The 18,792-nt window shown below is 36.8% G+C and overlaps 1 protein-coding gene across 7 annotated transcripts in view; it reads left to right on the top strand.

Annotated features, from left to right (window-relative positions):
- CCDC170 (coiled-coil domain containing 170) overlaps positions 1-16,955 on the top strand; it is a 46,446-nt gene extending 29,491 nt beyond the window's left edge. For all 7 annotated transcript variants that reach the window (XM_042816392.1, XM_042816382.1, XM_042816408.1 and 4 more), the window contains 6 exons: positions 1,962-2,279; positions 7,421-7,621; positions 8,986-9,159; positions 10,356-10,598; positions 11,419-11,655; positions 15,829-16,955. In XM_042816392.1, the coding sequence (XP_042672326.1) occupies positions 1,962-2,279; positions 7,421-7,621; positions 8,986-9,159; positions 10,356-10,598; positions 11,419-11,655; positions 15,829-16,029 (1,374 nt within the window). In that variant the 3' untranslated portion in view covers positions 16,030-16,955. The remainder of the gene's footprint in view (positions 1-1,961; positions 2,280-7,420; positions 7,622-8,985; positions 9,160-10,355; positions 10,599-11,418; positions 11,656-15,828) is intronic.
- The last annotated feature ends 1,837 nt before the right edge of the window (positions 16,956-18,792 follow it).

The raw sequence follows: 18,792 nt of genomic DNA, 5'->3' as shown, positions 1-18,792 counted from the left end.
AGCCTTGCTGATGGCTTGTACAGTGGTCTGGATCTTCTTCTATCTTCTCTAATCTGAGGTGGAGCACAAACAGGTGAGCATTAATGGGCTCCGTCTAGCTGTGAGTGGCCAGCTGCAGGCACAGCACTGTGCTGCTTAAGACCTTTTGGGCCACAGATAAAGTAAGAATCTCTGCTGCTTCTTTCTATGCCAGCCAATGAGTGTTTCACATGTGCCACATCTTGTGTCTGTGAGTCAGCCACTTGATGCACTCAACTGTGTGTGTTTACAGATGTTCACAATTTGAAAATGAGATCGTAATTAGGTAAGCTCTCTGGTACAGGCAAACTACGTTTACACTGTCTTTCTGAAAGAAATATTACAAACTGCAGAAAAATGTAATTTAAATGACTTTTTATTCTTTGCTGTAGTTTCCATAGTGTAATTCTCAGCACAGGTTGGAATTTTCTATTGATAGGTCTTCCTTAGAATAAAGAAAATGGCAAGGAATCATGCCAACCTTTGCTTTCCAAGATTGTTCTAAGACTATTTTAGAAAGGTCTGGTAACAAATAATGAGCTAAAATGGAAGCATTTGTGTTTATGTTTAGATGGTATTATTGTGGCCAGCAGGTCAAGGGAGGTGATCCTCCCCCTCTACTCTGCCCTGGTGAGGCTACCTTTAGAATACTGCATACAGTTCTGAGCTCCACTGTTCAAAAGACAGGGATCTCCTAGAAGGAGTCCAGTGGAAAGCCACAAGGTAAAGGGCCTGAAGCATCTCCCATATGAGAAAAGGCTGAGTAACTGGGGTCTGCTCAGTCTGGGAAAAAGAAGACTGAGGGGACATCTGATGAATGTTTATAAATATCTGAAAGGTAATGGCAGGGAAATGGTTGAGACCAGGCTTTTCTCAGTGGTGCATAGTAATAGGACAAAGAGTAATGACCTAAAACTTGAACATAGGAAGTTCCATAGTAACACGTTGAGAAACTTCTTTATGGCAAGAGTGATAGAGCACTGGAACAGTTTGCCTGGAGAGGCTGTGGAGTCTCCTTCTCTGGAGATACTCAGGACCCATCTGAACCACCTACCTGTGTGACCTATTGTAGGGAACCTGCTGTAGTAGGGTTGAGGGTTGGATTTGATCTCTTGAGGTCCCTTCCAACCCCTGTGATTCTGTGAGCAGCAGATAAGGGCGAGTGTAGGCTCTGTGAAGGGACACTGACCTTTACCTCATCAGATGAATTTTTCTTCATGTTAAGGGCAAATTTGCTTTCTTATATCACATAGAATAATTTTGTTTCTTTTTTTCTTTTTTTTTTTTTTTTTTTTTTAGGGGAATTGCAACCTATTGTTTCTTCATCTTATTGTCGCTTTTAACACAGCATTTCTTATTTGATATTCAATTGATATTTGAGCATTTGCATTTTCTTTTATGCTGTCTTAAATGCTTTCTTGGTTTTTTTTTGTCTCCCATGTTTTAATGTATAAACCTCAGGACTATCTTTTGTCACATTGCTGGTAGGGTATTCTCAGAAACAACTTATAATTTTGCTTGAAACACTATATTCAAAGATATGTGTATTCATCTTTTCCTTCACAGGTTTAGTACTTTGGCTTTGTTTGTATTATATTTTATAGGACTTAAAAAGCCAATGATTAATACGAATGAAAATATAATCAATAGTTAATCCAACATTACTTTTTCAGGTGCAGGTTTTTGTTTTTTTTTAATCTACTAGTTCTTGCAGGTTACTGCAAGATGTTGATCTGTGGGCTGATTACAGCAGGCTTTGGGTTCCGATAATGTCACTGGGATTTTTCTTGTGAAACTTCTGTGTTGGGCCCTTGTAAGCAGCATAGATCTGATTTTTCCCTAACTGCAGTATCCACTTCTGATATGCCCCCTGCTTTGTGTGTGTGTGGAGGAGGGACTCTATAACATTTTAAAATTTCATTTTAATCTTTTTTGTATTTTAGGATCTTGACAGTGCTAAAATGGCAAGACAGAGTTTGGAAATGGACATCAGAAACCTCCAAGATAAGTTCAAGGCTAATCAGAAAGCCTGGGAAGCCTCGAAGCAAGAACTTCATAGCCTGAAGAAATCTTTCAGTGAGCTGGATGGAAGTTTGAAGAGCAGCAAAGAAGAAGCCAAGACTGCTCAAAGCTCTTTAGAGGCTTTCAGACAGCAAATCGCTACCCTTCTCAGTAGCAGCTCGCTAACAGTTACACCCTCTGAGAAGGACATTTTGAAGAGAGTCCAAGAAATAAACTGCAAAGAGAAGAGTGAAGAGAGAGTAAGTCAGCACTACTGCACTGCTCCAGAGTGTACACTTATTTTCTTTGACTGTCTTTTCATTTTTCAGTAAAATCACACAGATTTATCTGAGTATTGTTTTCTTCTGCTTAGGTTTTGAAATTGCAGAAACTTTTGATTTTGTTGACTGTTGATTTGAGATACAGAGCCAAAAGCGTTTATTTTGTATTAAGTAGAAAGATGTCAGAAATTAAAGTAGCAATAAGTTTGTTAGCAGAAAAAGGCAAGGATCTTTCAATAAACTGTCCAACTTGAAGTAGAAGCTAGCCAGCATTATACTCATTTACAAAAATGATATGAGAGAAGATGCAACAGGCTGCAGTACTCAGTACCTGGAAAATTCATGGAAAGATTGTCCTGGGTATTCTTGAAAGGCAGTTGAAGAACAGAGCCAATATTGGACATACTCTGCATGGATTTATAGAGGGAAATCCTGCCTTAGTAATTTGATCTCATTCTAGGATAAGGTTCATGCTACACTGGTTAATGAACTGGCTCAACAGCAGAGCTCAAAGGGTCATAGTAATTTGGGCTACTTGTGGCTGGCCACTAGTAGTGTTGGCATGGTTAAACATTGGGGCTGCTTCCATTCAATATTTTAATAGTGATATAAAGTCAGGAATGGAGTCCATCCTCAGCCAGTTTGCTGATAATACATCAATTTAGATGTGCTGGTGACTCTTTAGAAGGACACGAGACCTTACAGAGTGAGATCTAGATGCATTGGAGCATTGAGAAATTAGTGTCAGCATGAAATTCAACAAAGGAAAATGCCAGGTTCTGCCCCTGGAATGGTGTAATGGTGGGCAAAGATGCAACCTGGGAGGTGAGTGGCTGGAGAACTCTCATCGGAAAGAGATCTGGGGATGCTGATGACAGTCGGTTCAGCATGAGCCAGCAAAGTGTTCTGGCAGCCAAGAGGGCAAACTACATTTTGGGATAGCCAGACAACCAAAAGAGGTGGTTCTTCCACTATATATAGCATTAGTGTGGCCTCACCTGGAATACTGGGTGCAGTTCTGAGTTACACAAATGAAAGAGGTGTTAAAGACCTTGAAAGCATCTGAAGAAGTGTAACAAAGTTGGTAACAGGGCTAGAAGGCATGTCCTGTGGGCAGAGGCAAAGGAAGGATACTTGAGTTGCACAGTCTGGAGAAAAGGAGACCAATGAGTGACTTCAGTACTCTCTGCAAGTTCTTGAGGAAAGTGCTAGTCTCTTCTCCCTGGCAATCATTGACAGGACCAGTGGGAAGAGAACAAAGCTGCACCAGGAGAAGTTCAGACTGGATATTATAGAAAACTTCTTCACCATGAAGATGATCAAGCACTGGAATAGGATTTCCAGAGAGATGGTTGATGCTCCACGTCTGTCAGTGTTCAAGAGGCACTGGGACAATGTCCTCAATAACATGCTTTAATTTTTTTCTCAGCCATGAAGTGGTCAGAGAGTTGGAGTAATGATCTCTGAAAGTTCAATTGAATTGTTCTGTTCTGAATGGGAGTCATTAAATTTACTGGCAGTTTAAATTGGTCTGCAGTACTGCTGCTGCTCAAGATAGGTAATTTCAAGATTAGCCCTATTGTGAATACAACCCAGAAGTAAGAGCAGGACAGGTAGATATAAATCTAGCAGCTAAGTATCTTGATGCTGGAAAGTAAAAATGTGCTGATGAATCAAGTCTTGCATAAGGGAAGAAGTGTTGGAATTAAATTTTTTATTCTCTGTCAGGATGTTTCTATAAGCAACTTGCACTTGCAAACTAGATAATTAGGATCAGGAAAAGACAGTGGAAAAGACAATGCAAAAATATGGGAGGGAGAAAAATACATTTTGAGTCTTTTGATGCCTACCCTAGAAAGCTTCTTTTGTTTTTACCAAAAAAAAAAAAAAAAAAAAAAGCTTTTGTTTTTTAAATCATTGCTGCTTCTCCTCTGGGCATCTGGTGTACGGGATCATGCTGTCAGGGCTGCTGTCAGCAGAATGTTCAACTTAGCATCTGCTGTGTTTGACTTACCCCTGTATGTGCACTGGTCAAATGGACCTGTGAAGAGTTGGAATTTTAGGATGCCAGTGAGAAATATTATTCACTGTATCTGCAGTAAGATTTTCCATGAAATCTGAAATGCTCTTGAAGATTGTCTCAAATTGTGGTGATTTAGGCATCTGAACAGCTTCTGAGATCTTAATAAGCTGTATAGTAGCTGTTAACATTAATATTAATTTAAAAAAAAAAAGGATCCCAGGATATACTGTAACAAGGTCCAGTGATAGATATTCTGTTGCAGGGCTAAGATACTACTTTGAATCACTATTACAGCAGTTATAACAAAATGTACATTGAATGTTTGGACATCTCTCAGGTTTTTTTGTAATTAATTATTTATGACATACCGAAAGGGTTCATAGGGAGCTGACATCCGTGGCAAGCAAATGTCATCAGTTCACACAGAACTCAGCACTGCTATGAGATCTCTGAGCTCAGGTTCATTGCAGATTTATTGCAGCAAATTCAATTCATATGGTTGAAATTATTTCTCTTGACTACCCACCTATCTGACCTCAGATAGGAATGGCTGACCAGGTGGTAGATTATTTCGTTTATATCAGTTTTTGCTTCTTGATATAACAGACGACTCATAAGTGCTGAAACTGATTACTGTGCTGAAACTCTTATTACTGTGCTCATTACAATCTCCTGTTCTCTCACTAACAAGTCTTTTAATGATTTGTCATGTCATTCTCATAAATGCATATTTAATATTAGGATTTACCTGCTTTTCTTTTGTTGACACAATATTCCTGTACTGAGAATCAAGACTTTTGCTATACACAGGAATGTTTGTGAACATTGCAATTTACAGTACCATCTTCATAATATTTTGAGGAAGATGGGCCCCGCATATGCTTCTTTCGTTGTTCTAAACAAAAGAATGTGTGGGAAATGAATTATATTCATGCACACAGAGTAATGTGCACAGTGGCTTTCAGCTGACCAAAAAACCCTAACCAAACGGAATGTGAGAAAGTACTAGGACAAAAAAGTTAAAATTTAAAACATAATTATGCTGCAGTATATATCCATGGCTGCTGTATTCTGTGCAGCATATAAAGTTATGATAATGTAATTATTTTTAAAAAGGGCTTTTAAATAACGCAGGAAAAGACTGTGATTGTGTCTAGAGGCTTCCATGCAGTACAAGATGAGCTCAGCTTGGGATGGTGAGTGCAATGCAGAATAGAGTTATCAGCTATGAAAAAAAAAACCAACAAAAAAACCTGTGCATATAAAACAGGAAATTTAAGATAACATCTTACCAAACCAGAATATTTCCATTGGGGTTGAACCCAGCTATCCCCAAGATGTGTCTGGAAATCTTGAATTTCTTGTAACTCAAGAAACAAAAGGAACCTTTCTAAAATAATCTGGTAGTTATACCAGGAGAAGGAGCAGGAAATGTGCGTGGTGCACAAATGATGGGCACAGGAGGTTAAGATCATAGAATTATAAAATATCCAGAGTTGGAAGGGACCAGCTCCTGGCTCTGTGCTGCACCACCCCAAATTCAAACCTTATGCCTGAGAGTGCTGTCCAAATGCTTCAACTCTGTCAGCTTGGGGTCATGCCGACTGCCCTGGGCAGCTTGTTCCATGGCCATTGCCCTCTGGTGAAGAACCTTTCCCTAACACCCAGCCTGACCCTCTCCTGATGTAGCTCTTGTGCCATTATGGGGAGATCAGGACCACAGGAACAAAAAATGTATCCTAATTAACTGAATACAGGCACAAGATGCACCTCTGTTTTAGGAAATCCCTGAACTGTTGATTGTTCCTGTGTCAGGGATGAAGGTTACTCTTGGATGCTCTTGCAGATAAACTAACAGTGTTGATTTTGGTCTCCTTCTGTTTCTGTGGTCTCTTGGGACCTTCATAACCCATGTGGCCAGGCTGTGCGCACAGCCCCTCTGCAACCCGGGAAGGAATCCTGTGCCCACAGGCAGACACTCAAGCTACTGAAAACAGTTTCTTCTGCTGGGTGACATACAGTGCAGAAAAGTGTGAAATATGTATAAGTGTACTTGCAGTTTTATTGCAGTTTAGAGTTTACTGAAGTTTAGTATTTTCTACTGCTGTACAAGCAGCAGTAATTTCTCAGTTGTTTCTTAGGTAGTTAGGATGTAAACTATTGTGTGTATTGAATTATGATCTAAGTTGGAAACCTTTCTATGCCATTAAAATTAATGGCAGTGTTGTGTGTGTGTTATTCGTTTTATCAGTGTGAGGCAGAGGAGTTTAAAATGAAGAGACAAGTGAAGAGGAGTACCTAAGTTACAAACACAATGTAATAATTCATCTAAGCAGAGGCTTATATGACAGTAGGAAAAGGAGAGATGGAAAGAAGGATGCAAGCAACTTTTTGGATGAAATTGAGCCTTCCATTAATTGGCAGAAGTGTAACCAGATGCTTTCAAGTATTATATTATTTATAAGTAGTTTAAACTTAAAAGCCATTATGTTTTAAGTAAGTTCTGCAGAGTTAACATAGTGCTTGAAGTGTTTTCAGAAGGACTAATCTAGTTTCTTGTTGTACAGTTATACGCTTCTAGCCTTGTGTTTTGGCTAGATTACAGAAATCTTTTTTTTTTCTGAGCAAACTTTTCTAGTTAAAGACAGGTTAACAGCTGAGAGGCACTCTTCTGAGATTTAGCTATCCATATCTATGTTCTCACCTACATGCTGCATGTGTTTGCTAAATTGTTTGTGCATGTTTTTCCCATTTAATTGCTTCATAACTTGTTTTTGGTGCTACAATGTATTTGCTGGTTTGCTAACAAATCTGGATGGGTTGCATCTAAGCTCTGGGTTGCAGCTCTAAGCTGCAAATTTGGTTTGACTCATCTTAAATATTGTTTTGCTGCTTACTTTTGGGTGTCTTACATCACCAATTTTGCCATTTGCTCTTGGTGGATACAGCAGATTTTACAGCTTTTTTTTTTTTAATTTGTATGTTTGTGTTTTTTTTAGAATTATTTTATCCTTTTTTAATAATTTGAGGATATATCTTGTGCACCTTTTTAAACCTACGTAATACTGTATCTTTTGTTGACTTACTTTCTCCACAGGTGGTATCTCAACTTGAAGCCCAAATAGCTAAACTGACTGAAACTTTGGAAGATCAAACCAGATCATACCAAGAAGCTCTGGAGAGAAGCAGAAAAGTTGAAAAACAATCTGAGACTTTCCAAGATCAGTTGAAACACTTGGAAGAGGAGCTGCTCTCTTTATATATGATACAAGATGGTTTGAAGCTTGAGAAACAAAAAGTTGGTACACGTGTTATTTTATTTTGCATAAAAATCAGTAAAGTCTGAGATAATATATCTAACTATTGCATCGATCACTTGGGTATTACTCAGCAATGCAAGTAGTGTGAATTAGCAAAGTAAGGCTTTGTGTAGCAAGTCATAATCTATTTTCTTTAACTGACCGTTCTAGTTGGAAAAGGTGGGTTCAAAATTGATTTAACATGGAGGATGGAAAAAAAAAAAAAAAGGAAGAGATCAAAAGAAAGTCTCTACATATATCAGAAGTCTTTCCAGGTTTTTTTGAATTCAGAGCTTTTTCATGTTTCTGTAATATATCATCTGGTCCACAATCTATAGAAATCTGCAGTCCTTGGTCCTCACCGCTGCTTTATTAATTGCATGAGAACACACTGATAGCTTGAAACACATTGGCATACTGAGAATTTGAAAAATGATAGCTGAACCAGCAACCCAATGCAGCTAAGAAAGACAAAGTGCATGGCAGATGTTAGCATATTACCAGGGAAAGATCAGTGCTAAGTGAGTTGAATTTGCCAAAAATCAACAGTTTGATGCTGTTTTGTATTGGTCAATGATGCAATAATTTCTGTATGAAGCATCCACCATCTTAAGAGCGAACTAGAAAATGGAACTGTTCCTTCCCTTCTGTTTCCTCTGTGAAGAACACGTGGCAGTAGATTCTTAATTTCTCTCAGGATTTTACTGCAATAGAAAGATTTTTCTCCCTTGTTGATAATCAGCTTTGCTGCCGCCTTCTGCTGTCTTTTTAAGCTTTTTGAGCCAGAAACATCATGGGGGGAAAAAGCCTGATTCTTGCTATGTTTTATCATCTTCAGTTCAAGCAGTAGTTATGAAACTGTTTAACTGTTTTTTTTTTTTTTTTTTTTTTTTTTTTAACCTGTTATTTATTTACAATGGTTATGATCTGCAACAGAAGTAAGAGAAAACAAAGGCGAGTAGAGTTCATAGTGAGGATAGCTGCCACTAAGTGAGATGCAGCTGCCCCTTCTTCCTCCTCCCTGTCAGCACAAGGTCTTAGGTAGGAACTGAGGTCAAAAGCGAACACGTGCACCTAGTGCTTCTCTTGCTGCAGAGGAGCAAAAGCCAATCTAGTCTGATAAGAAAATAAAAACATTAGGTCTAAATATTTATGAACAAATATGTTGCCTATATAAGGACAAGTAAAGAATTTGTAGATTTTTGGGGTGTACAAGTTAAAAATAAATTCTTTTAGGAGTTTGGATATGAGTCTGTTGGCCTTATATAATTGGTTCCGAGTAGGGGGAATTGCTTTTAAATTATTCATCAGGAATTTTAATGAAATTTTGTTATTCTTTTTCCCACTGTTCCACATCTCTTAGTATATGAAATTTCTGGAACAACTTAATGAAATGATGAAGCTGAATAGCATTGCAGCAGAGGTTGGATTTGATATGAATGTGAATGCAATTCTGGCTCGGGTAGAGCAATTAGTCAAACTGGAAGGTGATGCAGTGATTGAAAGCAAGACTGTGACATATAGCCTAAGAAGGAAGGTAAGCAAAAAACACTATTACTTTTTGTTTTCAAGGCAAGACACTGTTATGGCTAGGTTTGCGTGGTGGCTTGCTAAAGGCAAAAGATTGAAACGTCACAAATGTACATAGAATACTAAAGATGTCTATTACTTTACATAAAGAGAAGATAAATATTTGCAAACTATGCAAACGAGTTGCATATCTGAGCAAATAAAAATGCTGCTAGTTAAATGTACGAGACTGTTTTTCTCAGTTTCTTAAAAAAAACATAATATGTCTAATTATGTACTTTTTAATACATTATTACAATATACTTCTATAAATAACTCCTATTTATGTTTAAAATTAAAAATATCTAATGGGAAGGTGTTGATATTTAAATCTAAAAGGATCTGGTGGGAAGGAGGGAATGTTACGCAGCTTCTCTAGATGCAAGTAGAACTGCAGCGTTTCAGGAACTGTGGACATCTTGGAGCCTTGATAATCTGTGCAGATTTATTAGACACCAGTCGGTCACCCTGTTGTGACAGAATGAAGTCTTCTGATGTTAGGCTTATAGTGGTTTGAAACTTAGAATGAGTTCTATTTAAGGTTTAAAACCACTTCTTTTTTTTTTCTTTTCTTTTTTTTTTTTTTCCTTCTTTTTCTGGATATAACTACCTCTCTGAGTTAACACTAACATTCCTCTCAGGGTACAGCCTGACAAATTCAGTTTTGTAAGCTGAAAATAAGTCACTTCCTGAGCACCAAAATTACAAAACTAAGCTGCTGAACTTTGTACTGGAGTAGTGGATGAGTGTATTCTTACTTCTGTATGATGACTCTATTTGCACACTAGCCTTAATAAAGTGGTTAAATGTGGAAATATCTTAAACTACTGCAGTGGAATCACCGTCTGCCTAAGGAAAGTCTGTTGCATCTTTCATTTGACAAGTTCCTTATATCTGGGACAATCTCTGATGTTCTGAACTATGCACAAGTGTTTGTGTTCAAATAGCATGTGGTCTGCACGTAACTACATTTTAAAAGGTAGTGCTCAAGCTTAGGGATAGTACAAAAGGTACCAAGTTAATGTACGTATGTACATACTGCTTTACAGAAGCAGGATTAGGAGTTCAGCGTAAGCGTGCTGCAAGGAGATTGGATTTACACAACAACCTATGTAATGCCATTTACTTTCTCTCACACAAATTTCCTTGTGATCATAAAACTAGTTGAAGACTCAGAAAGAAAGACTTGAAAGCAAGGAGTTGCACATGAAACTTCTGAGGCAGAAAATAACCCAGCTGGAAGAAGAGAAACAAATAAGGACATCACTAGCTATGGAGAGGGATGAGGCCAATCTCACTGTCAGAAAGTTGCAAAAGATGATAGAGAGATTACAGAAGCAGCTTGATCTGGCAAGGGAAACGAATACTGATCTCAAAGCCAAGCTGTCTGAAGCCAATGAACTTAAGGTAAGTTGAAACATTACATTTGTGCTTCTACCCATGTTTATGTTCCAACTGGATACAGCTGGAGTTCATTTACAATAAATGCATTAATGGAGAACTGCTATGTAGAAATCTATGTAGAAAAATAAAAATAATATGACAGTATATTTAGCAATTTGTCTTGATATGTTAAATAACAACTGAAAAACACCATGTAAATATTCAGGTTAGTGTAAGAAAAGTATGATACGTGCATCCCTTTCTTTCTCATCAGCATGTATGTAATCCTGTATTTCCTCTGCATTGATCACAGCAAATTTCTTCTTATAAGAGTGGGGAGTATTTTTTTTTTTTTTTTATACTGTAAAACAGGCATGATAAATTTTCATTATTTCCATGTTTTATTACCTTGCAATAGGTGGAAACAAGTACTCTGTGGTTGCTTGTCACCACTGGAAGTAAGGAAGACTTATTTTATACAACAGTGTCTTTTAGCTTGTGGATTAAAGCAGATGACTTTCAACTGAAAGATTTTCACCAGCCAAAACTCTTTTCCTGGATTATTTTCCCAGCAGCTAGCAGACAGTGAAGCCTCACTTTGGAGTTTTTTTTCTATGCAGATACATCTTTCTGCAAAACCTGCAGAGAACTAGCTGTTTTTTGAACAATAGTCTGCTGACTGAGTTAACACTGGCCAGTTTGCTTTAATAACTTCTCAGTCCACACATGCATGTCATTTCCTCAAGAATCTGTATTAAAGCGCCTACTGCTGATATCCTTACTTGCTCATACTACACAAAATTTGTGGCAAATTTAACATTATTTTACAAATTGCTTGTTGCAGATCCAGACTCTAGAGCAGAACAGAACAATAGAAGAACTTAATAAGTCTCAAGGCAAATTGGAAAGAATGAAGGAAAAAGCTGAGAAACAATTAAACTCTGTCAAATCAGAACTTAACTTAAAGGAACAGAAAGCTACTGAAGAAAAAGAAAAAGCCAAAAATATGTTAGAAGTGGTTTCCAGTGAAATGAAGGTACTTAAAACAAGCCTTGCAGAATTAGCAAAAAGGGAAAGACAGGTAGGTATCCAGCTATTCTACAAGTGTTGGGTGTCACTTAGGACAAAAGAATGTGATGTAGGTGGAGCAGTTATCCAGCTGTGCTGACAACTTGTGTGAATAAGCAAGACAATACTGACTAGTGATTCAAAGAAGCAGAGCTCTTCCAGTTTAAATGCAAGGCAATGAAAAGTAAATATATTGCTTTTTTTGTCTTTGTGCACTGCAAAACATTTGGTTTACATCACATTTTGGAGAAGTGTAAAAATGCTTAAAAGTCCTAGTATCTTTAAAGTATGACTTTTTTTCTGTATATTGTGGTGAATAAAGCCTGCTTACTTTTTACCAGGTATATGCCACACAAAGGATTTTTTTTTTTCTTTTTAAGACAAGTGATATTGAATGCAACTATTTTTAGTTGATTTGTGACACATTAGCGTTTTCAAAGTTTGAGTGAGGAAAAACTTTTTGGTTACTTATCCATAAGAAACACAGTGAGTGCGTATAAAGATTATGAGGTGCGAGAAATTGAAGTGGGAGACATGCTAGTAAATCTGTTCCATAATAGTTTCAGTAAATTAGGAAATATGAATGTAATTGCTCCATCATATTCTGTTTAATAAAAACACAGCATTGTTACTAAAGCCAATGGGATATTTACTTAACATCAATAATATGTCATTTTAATATTCTAATCCCAGTTGCTTAGAATGTTGTCAGTTTTTCTAACTAAAATTCTTACATTAGTTACTGGTCTCGACAACAATTCTGGATTATATTTAAGAATGCTTTTTCCAAAGATGAATCTGAAAAAAATATTGTTTTACTCCTGTTGGAACTAGAAAAACAACTGAGGATTTTTCTGGAAGGGTTTAGCATTCTTGTTTTATAATGAATGTTGGAAATTTGGCAGAGAAATATCATTTCTTTGTTTGTCTCACGTGGTAGCTAAGCATCCTGCACACAGAAAAGGGCATTAATTATATTCAGAAAATTATACTCTGTAGTCATACATTGAGTACTTGTTAAAATGACACAGATGTTGTATTTGTACTGAGTAAACATGAGGCTTTTCAGACCACTTGAATGCCATTGAAGTGTTCTTTGGCCAAATGTGAAAAACATGGGAAAAGTGAGGTGGGGTACAAAATGCAGAATGCTTAAGCACAGCAAATTACTAGCTCTTCATTAACCCAGAAAGCTTGAGGAGGAATATCAGCTTGTATTTCACTGATGCCTGTGGTCACCTGTGTTACAAGAATGTTTCAAACACTTGCAGGTGGAACCACACTGCTAAATGGGGAGCTAAGCTGTTTGTAAAACCTGTGACTGATGCTTATGTAGCATTGATGAAAATTAATGCTATTTTGCTAATAAGAGATCTGCCAGTAATAAGCATAATGTACTCTCCTGCATCCTAACAGTTTACTTACTAAAATGTCCCCTTGAGGTAAACATACTGTTGCCAAGTCAGATAATTACAAACTCTCTTGCTAATAAACACTTCAAACTTCTGAAACATCACCCAAGGAAAGTACCTTCCATACCCCCAACTCAAAGTAATTCTTTATCTGCTTTAGACTTGCTCATTCTTCCTTGCTGTGGACACTAAGCAGGGACAAAACTCTCTCTTGTTCAGTAAAAAGTAATGAATGCAGATGTTAAATTTTTCTCTCAGCACACACGCATATATTTAGTGAGAATATAAGCACAGTATATCTGAATGTGTATGTTAAGAAAGGCGTAAGAAACTGAAATTACTGTTGCCTTATGGAACTGTTCATATGCTTAGGTTGACTTGTACGTGCATTCGAGTGTTTTCTTTTGTGTGTGTGTTTTTTTTTTTTTCCTGAGGATATAATTATGTTTAATTTTGCATCACATTGTAGTATTGAATAGATATTTTCTATTATGTGAAAATTAAAAATATGCAGAACTGCACTACTGCCAACTGCTTAAGACAACAATTGTTCTTGTGCCCAGAACATACCCAAGTGAAAAATAAGGTTCAGGTTGGAGTAGTTGAAAATGAACTGGTACTTGGAATTGAACAGTGTTGAATGTTCTTCTCTGTGCTTTAGACTAGTCTAAAGTCTGGAAGATGATAATAAATTAGGAGATGCCATTGACTTTCTTATGGGTAGAGAGGTCCTGAAGAGGCATCTTGACCAATTGGAGGGTTGAGCCATCACCGTCTGTATGATGTTTAAAAAGAACGAGTGCTGCATTCTGCACCTGAGACAAGATAGCAGGGATCCTATTGGGTCCCTCTGACTAAAGATATTCTATGATTCCGTTAAGTTGAAGAGGAAAAATTACCCTAGGTATTTCTGAATTTAACCAGTAATATGCAGGATAAAACTGAATTTTCACAACAAAAGGGCAAGATACTTCCAGATGAATGGCAATGCCAATTTCTAGGAAGATTTCAATAAAAGATCTTCAGCAGAGGTAATGAAGCATGTTTTAAATAATGTCTTTTAAGGTAGAATGAACAGACACACAAGAATTAACAAGCTTGAAAGGAAGAAAGCAGCAACAAAACATGGAAAACTTAGGCCAAAATTTTGGATGGGAAAGGAGACTTTTTAACATTGTGGGTGGAAAGCTGGGATAATCATGTCAAAGTTTATTGAATTCCTCTTCTTTATGCTAAAGACTTTTAAATGTTTCAGACTTCTGTGCATTGTTTTTAGGGGTGAAATATATTTCTCATTTAATTGTTTTTTGTGTCCTTATATGGTTTAGTACAAGCATTTAAAATTGTTCATAATGTACTTGCAGCATGGCATCTGCATGGGAGTATAAACATGCATCTTGCTTCACGTACAACACATGATAGATTACAAAAGATCATCCAGCATGTATCTCCTGTCACTCTAGTTCAGAGTTTTTAAAATTCAGATTTATGTCCCCTGGCTGGGCATTCTTATGTCTAAGAGTGCTGGCTGTGTTTGTCAGTTTGTGTGAGAATTTCTCTTTGCAAGTAACCTGTTTGCTACATTTCCACAGAAATGTTTGTTTTTGAGACAGTGTTGTTCTGTTAATGTGGAGAAAAAAATCTTCAATTTTAAGTTCACACAAATGGATGACTTAAAGGATTTTTAGGGGCTCTGTGTTCTTTCCTGTTTAGGCTATTTGCTGATGAAAGTTGCTGAATTCTCTCCGGATGTGTTGTTCATTCACTATAGTGAATTAAAATAAATTATCTTTGGCTGGAACACTGCACCACATATCTCCTGGCTTGGAGCTGGGGAACTTGAAGTTCGAATAGATAAGCATATAAGCACATTTCCTTGAAAAGGAACATTTTCCTCTTTTAAATTGTATATGGATCATAAGGGTTGTTAAGGTATCAATCGTCTGGGTGGTGTAATTTCACAGAACATTGTGAACATTGGTGAAATGTGACTTATAAGCTGCCTTATCCTGAGCTAAGTAAATCAGTGTTCATATTTGTTTGCTCTTCATGTTTTTGCCTTTTTATTGTCACAGTCACTAGTGATGATATTTACTTGTGGATGTCTATCCATTTGGAACTGATAAGAGAAACTGTTTTCTCTAAGTACCTTGCCAAAATTTCTTCACATGATATAATTTCAGTAGCCATGTACGGAAGAGCTATGCATTTATTTCCCAGGTTGCTTGAATTTTTACTCTATCCTGATTCCAAGTCGAAGTGAGATACTGAAATGTGCAAAGCCTCCACCTTTCTTCTTTCTTCTGCTGCCATTTCCACAATGAAGTGATGGGTAAAGAGCTGTGGTAGTGAGAGGTTGGGAACCTAAGGTCAGGACCAGCATCTTCTTACATGCTATGATGCATGCCTGCTAGTTTCCAGTTGTCTGTATAGTTAACTAGACCAAATACAGCTCCTCTTCCCATCGGTTCCTCAGTTTTCTCTATTTAATGAGTAGGGAATATATAATATGAAAGATGCTAAAATAACACTTGAAATTGTGTTTTTTTTCTTTTTTTCTTTTTTTAATCCTTAGCATCTCAGCTCTTGTTTCATTGCTTGAAGTATCCCCTAGTCCTTTTCAGCCCTCTGCATTGATGAACAGCAGAAATTTCGATATTTTGCACTGCTACTGTAAATGCTCGTGTCTGTATGTGTGCACATATGTTTTTTTCCATGTGTTCCTGTTCTTGGTAATTAACGCATTAGTAATTCCTCTCTGTTTGCTCTTGCAGCTGGCAGACTTCCGAGAGGTCATCTCACGGATGCTGGGCCTTGATCTTGCTAACCTAGCTCTGCCTGACTATGAGATCATTACACGTCTGGAAGGGCTGATTCACTTTCATCAGCACCATTTTATCCCCTGCGTCTGTGTCAAAGATGTAACAAGGACAGAAGATGAGTGCTTGGATAGAAACATACAGTTTCTTCATTGAAACAAACATTTTTGAGGAAACTAAAGTCATTTTTTCTTCTTCCCTGCCTACTAGACCAGCATAGAAAATAGGTCTTTATTTTTGTTCCTTCTTCTACAGATACTTGGGCTGATTTTCAGTGTTTCAGAGAGACAGTTAACAGCCAGCATCCTAGGGAGAGCAAACATATAATATTTTGGACATGAAAATGATGGGCAATATGTGAAAAATGAACAGCTTTCCAATTCCAGTGCAGAGTCACTGATGGCATGAGCTACCTGAGATCTGTTAACAATTTGGGCAAATACTAGCTGGTGAACATCAGCATTTGTGATTGTTCCTTGTGCTTTACTTCTTGGGTGACAGTGATGAAATAAAGTGGGGGCCATCCAGTTGCTATTTCTTTTGCAAAATGGGACTTCTCTGTGCCTTTTTATGCATAAGAACTTCAGTTTCAAGGCACCTGGAAAGCTGGCTGAGGGCTATCATGGTTTTGGAAAAAGGGATTTTTTTCTGTCATTTTTTTTCTTTAGTCTGCTCTTGAGTAAGAACAAAAAGTTATGCTTTTTCAGCAAAGGCTCTTTCACAGACTCCAGTCACATGCCTGGCATAGATATACAGTAGAATTATCTATAGTAAAATTGCATCATGACACTTTGAAAGTGTTTCTTGTACCTGCTGTGCTTCTTGGACAATTAATCCATAGGCCAAATAAGCATCAGTTCTGACTTAATACAAAGGTATTAATTATTACAAAGGTATTAAAAATACCCTCATCCATTACAGAAAATAGTTTCTAGTCTTGATTTTTCAGAAAAACCCAGATGATATGTCCAGAATTACCTTTTAATCATAAAAGCTGCTTGTCTATTACCCTTCCTGACTGTTAAACTTCATGATTTTAAGACTTTCAAACAATAAATATATTTTAATAGTACACTCAAAAATGATTCCGTGTTTCCAGTTGTCTCTTCCCATTATATATTTCATGCGGATAAGTAGAACAGTACAGATGACTTACCTATGTATGTATGACCATGGTGGACTTCCTATGGTATCTCAACAAATAATCATTCACTAAAACTGAGCACTATACGAAGACAAATGAGACTTTAATTTAAGAAGAAAAAAAAATTTAAGAGAAAAAAACCAAAAAAATATTACATTATTTTACAAAAGAATATTGAGATCTGGCTATGAACCTGGAATATTCTAGATTGCTTTTATTATTATATCTCTGAAGAATCATTTCTCATTGACTTGGCTTACAAAAAAAAAGTCATGAAAATATCCATTCTTTTGTGTTATCAATGGTTTTTTTAGGAAATGTAATAATTTATCTTTATGCTCCTATGTCTACTTGGATTAAAGTCAGTTCTCCTTCTTGTTTTAGAATGCAACATTGCTTTTCAGGTAGAGTTTAATAGAAGGAGTAATGACAAAGTTGAGTAGGCTTAAATTTATGAAAGCACTGCTTTCCAAGTACAATAAGTTGAAATGTAAATACTTTTATGCATTCTGGAAAAGGATGTAGAAATTTGCTAATTACATGAGAAAACACAAGTGTGTGTTTTGCTGATTCTTAGGGCATTCTATTGTTGTAAGTAACCAACAAATGTGTGTTCTTCACACACATTAAAAATATTAAAAATATATTTTATCACATTGTACGCATTTAATAAACTGCATTAAGAAATTAGGTCCAGTCAGTCCAGATAACAGCTGTAACTTTAATAGTCTCTGAGCTCGCAAATCCTAAAGTGTATGTGCATATTTGGCCATAATTCATGGTTAAGTTAGATGATTTCCTAGTGTCTGCAAAGAGGCTTCCAATCTGCTGCCATGTGCCATGCTCCTGTATTCTGCCCTCCCATGACCACTGTGGCACCAGCTGTCACCTTCCAGCCCCACCGGAGCCACCAGTGAAGTTCTCCCAGTTACTTCAGAGGAGGTGGGTATTCACATGAAGCTGTTGACAGCAAAGCTTTCTTGCTCTCTTCTACGCTATGTCAAAAGAAAGTAGAATAAGGGCTTTTTTATAGTTTAGCATTCATATTTCAGAAAATAGGATCTAATGTAGTTCATCAAGGACTATAAGCTCACAGCTGATTGTTAATATTCCCTATATTCGCATTACTTTTGGAGGAGCACTGACATCTTTGTTCCTTTATCCAAAGCGAATAGCAAAAAATATTTTAATATGAACAAAGTTCAGGTGATTTTTGGCCTGTGTAATGTAACTAACCACTGATCAAAGTTAAAACTGACTTACAAATTTCTTTTTTAACGTTTGTTTTATACAGTTTGTTTTGAAGGTAGTCATCCTTGGGGAAAAATTAACATTTGATTCATACATTTTTTTTTTTTTTTTTCCAAACCAATGAGAATGTGTTTCAGGCCATGCTGGCAAACACCTGCTTTAACTTGCATCATTATTGTTGGTGGGTTTGTTTCTATCAATCACAAGTATGGGATAAAGAGTTTATCTTAATTTCTCTTTTGCTTTGTTAGTTTGCTTTTACTGGAAATACATGTTAAAAAATTATAACAGAGAGAGATGATAGAAAAATTCTCCTAGATGCCATATTCCCCAAAACTTAAGTCATATTAAATTGTACTTTTGAAAATATACTTCTGAAGTTGACCATTTCTGTTGACTGTAAAAAAAAAAAAGAGAGAAAAAAAAAAAAAGGAGAAATGGAACAAAATGAATTGGAATTAACTATGGCTTCAGAAAAGAAAGATCTCTTATTTGGCTTCCTGTAATCCAATAATATCACAGTT

The sequence above is a fragment of the Centrocercus urophasianus genome, unplaced genomic scaffold (assembly GCF_019232065.1).
Source record: "Centrocercus urophasianus isolate 14NV4802_14NV808 unplaced genomic scaffold, USGS_Curo_1.0 seq_10, whole genome shotgun sequence".
Classification (NCBI taxonomy): domain Eukaryota; kingdom Metazoa; phylum Chordata; class Aves; order Galliformes; family Phasianidae; genus Centrocercus; species Centrocercus urophasianus.
This window is presented reverse-complemented; position numbering and strand designations above follow the sequence as displayed.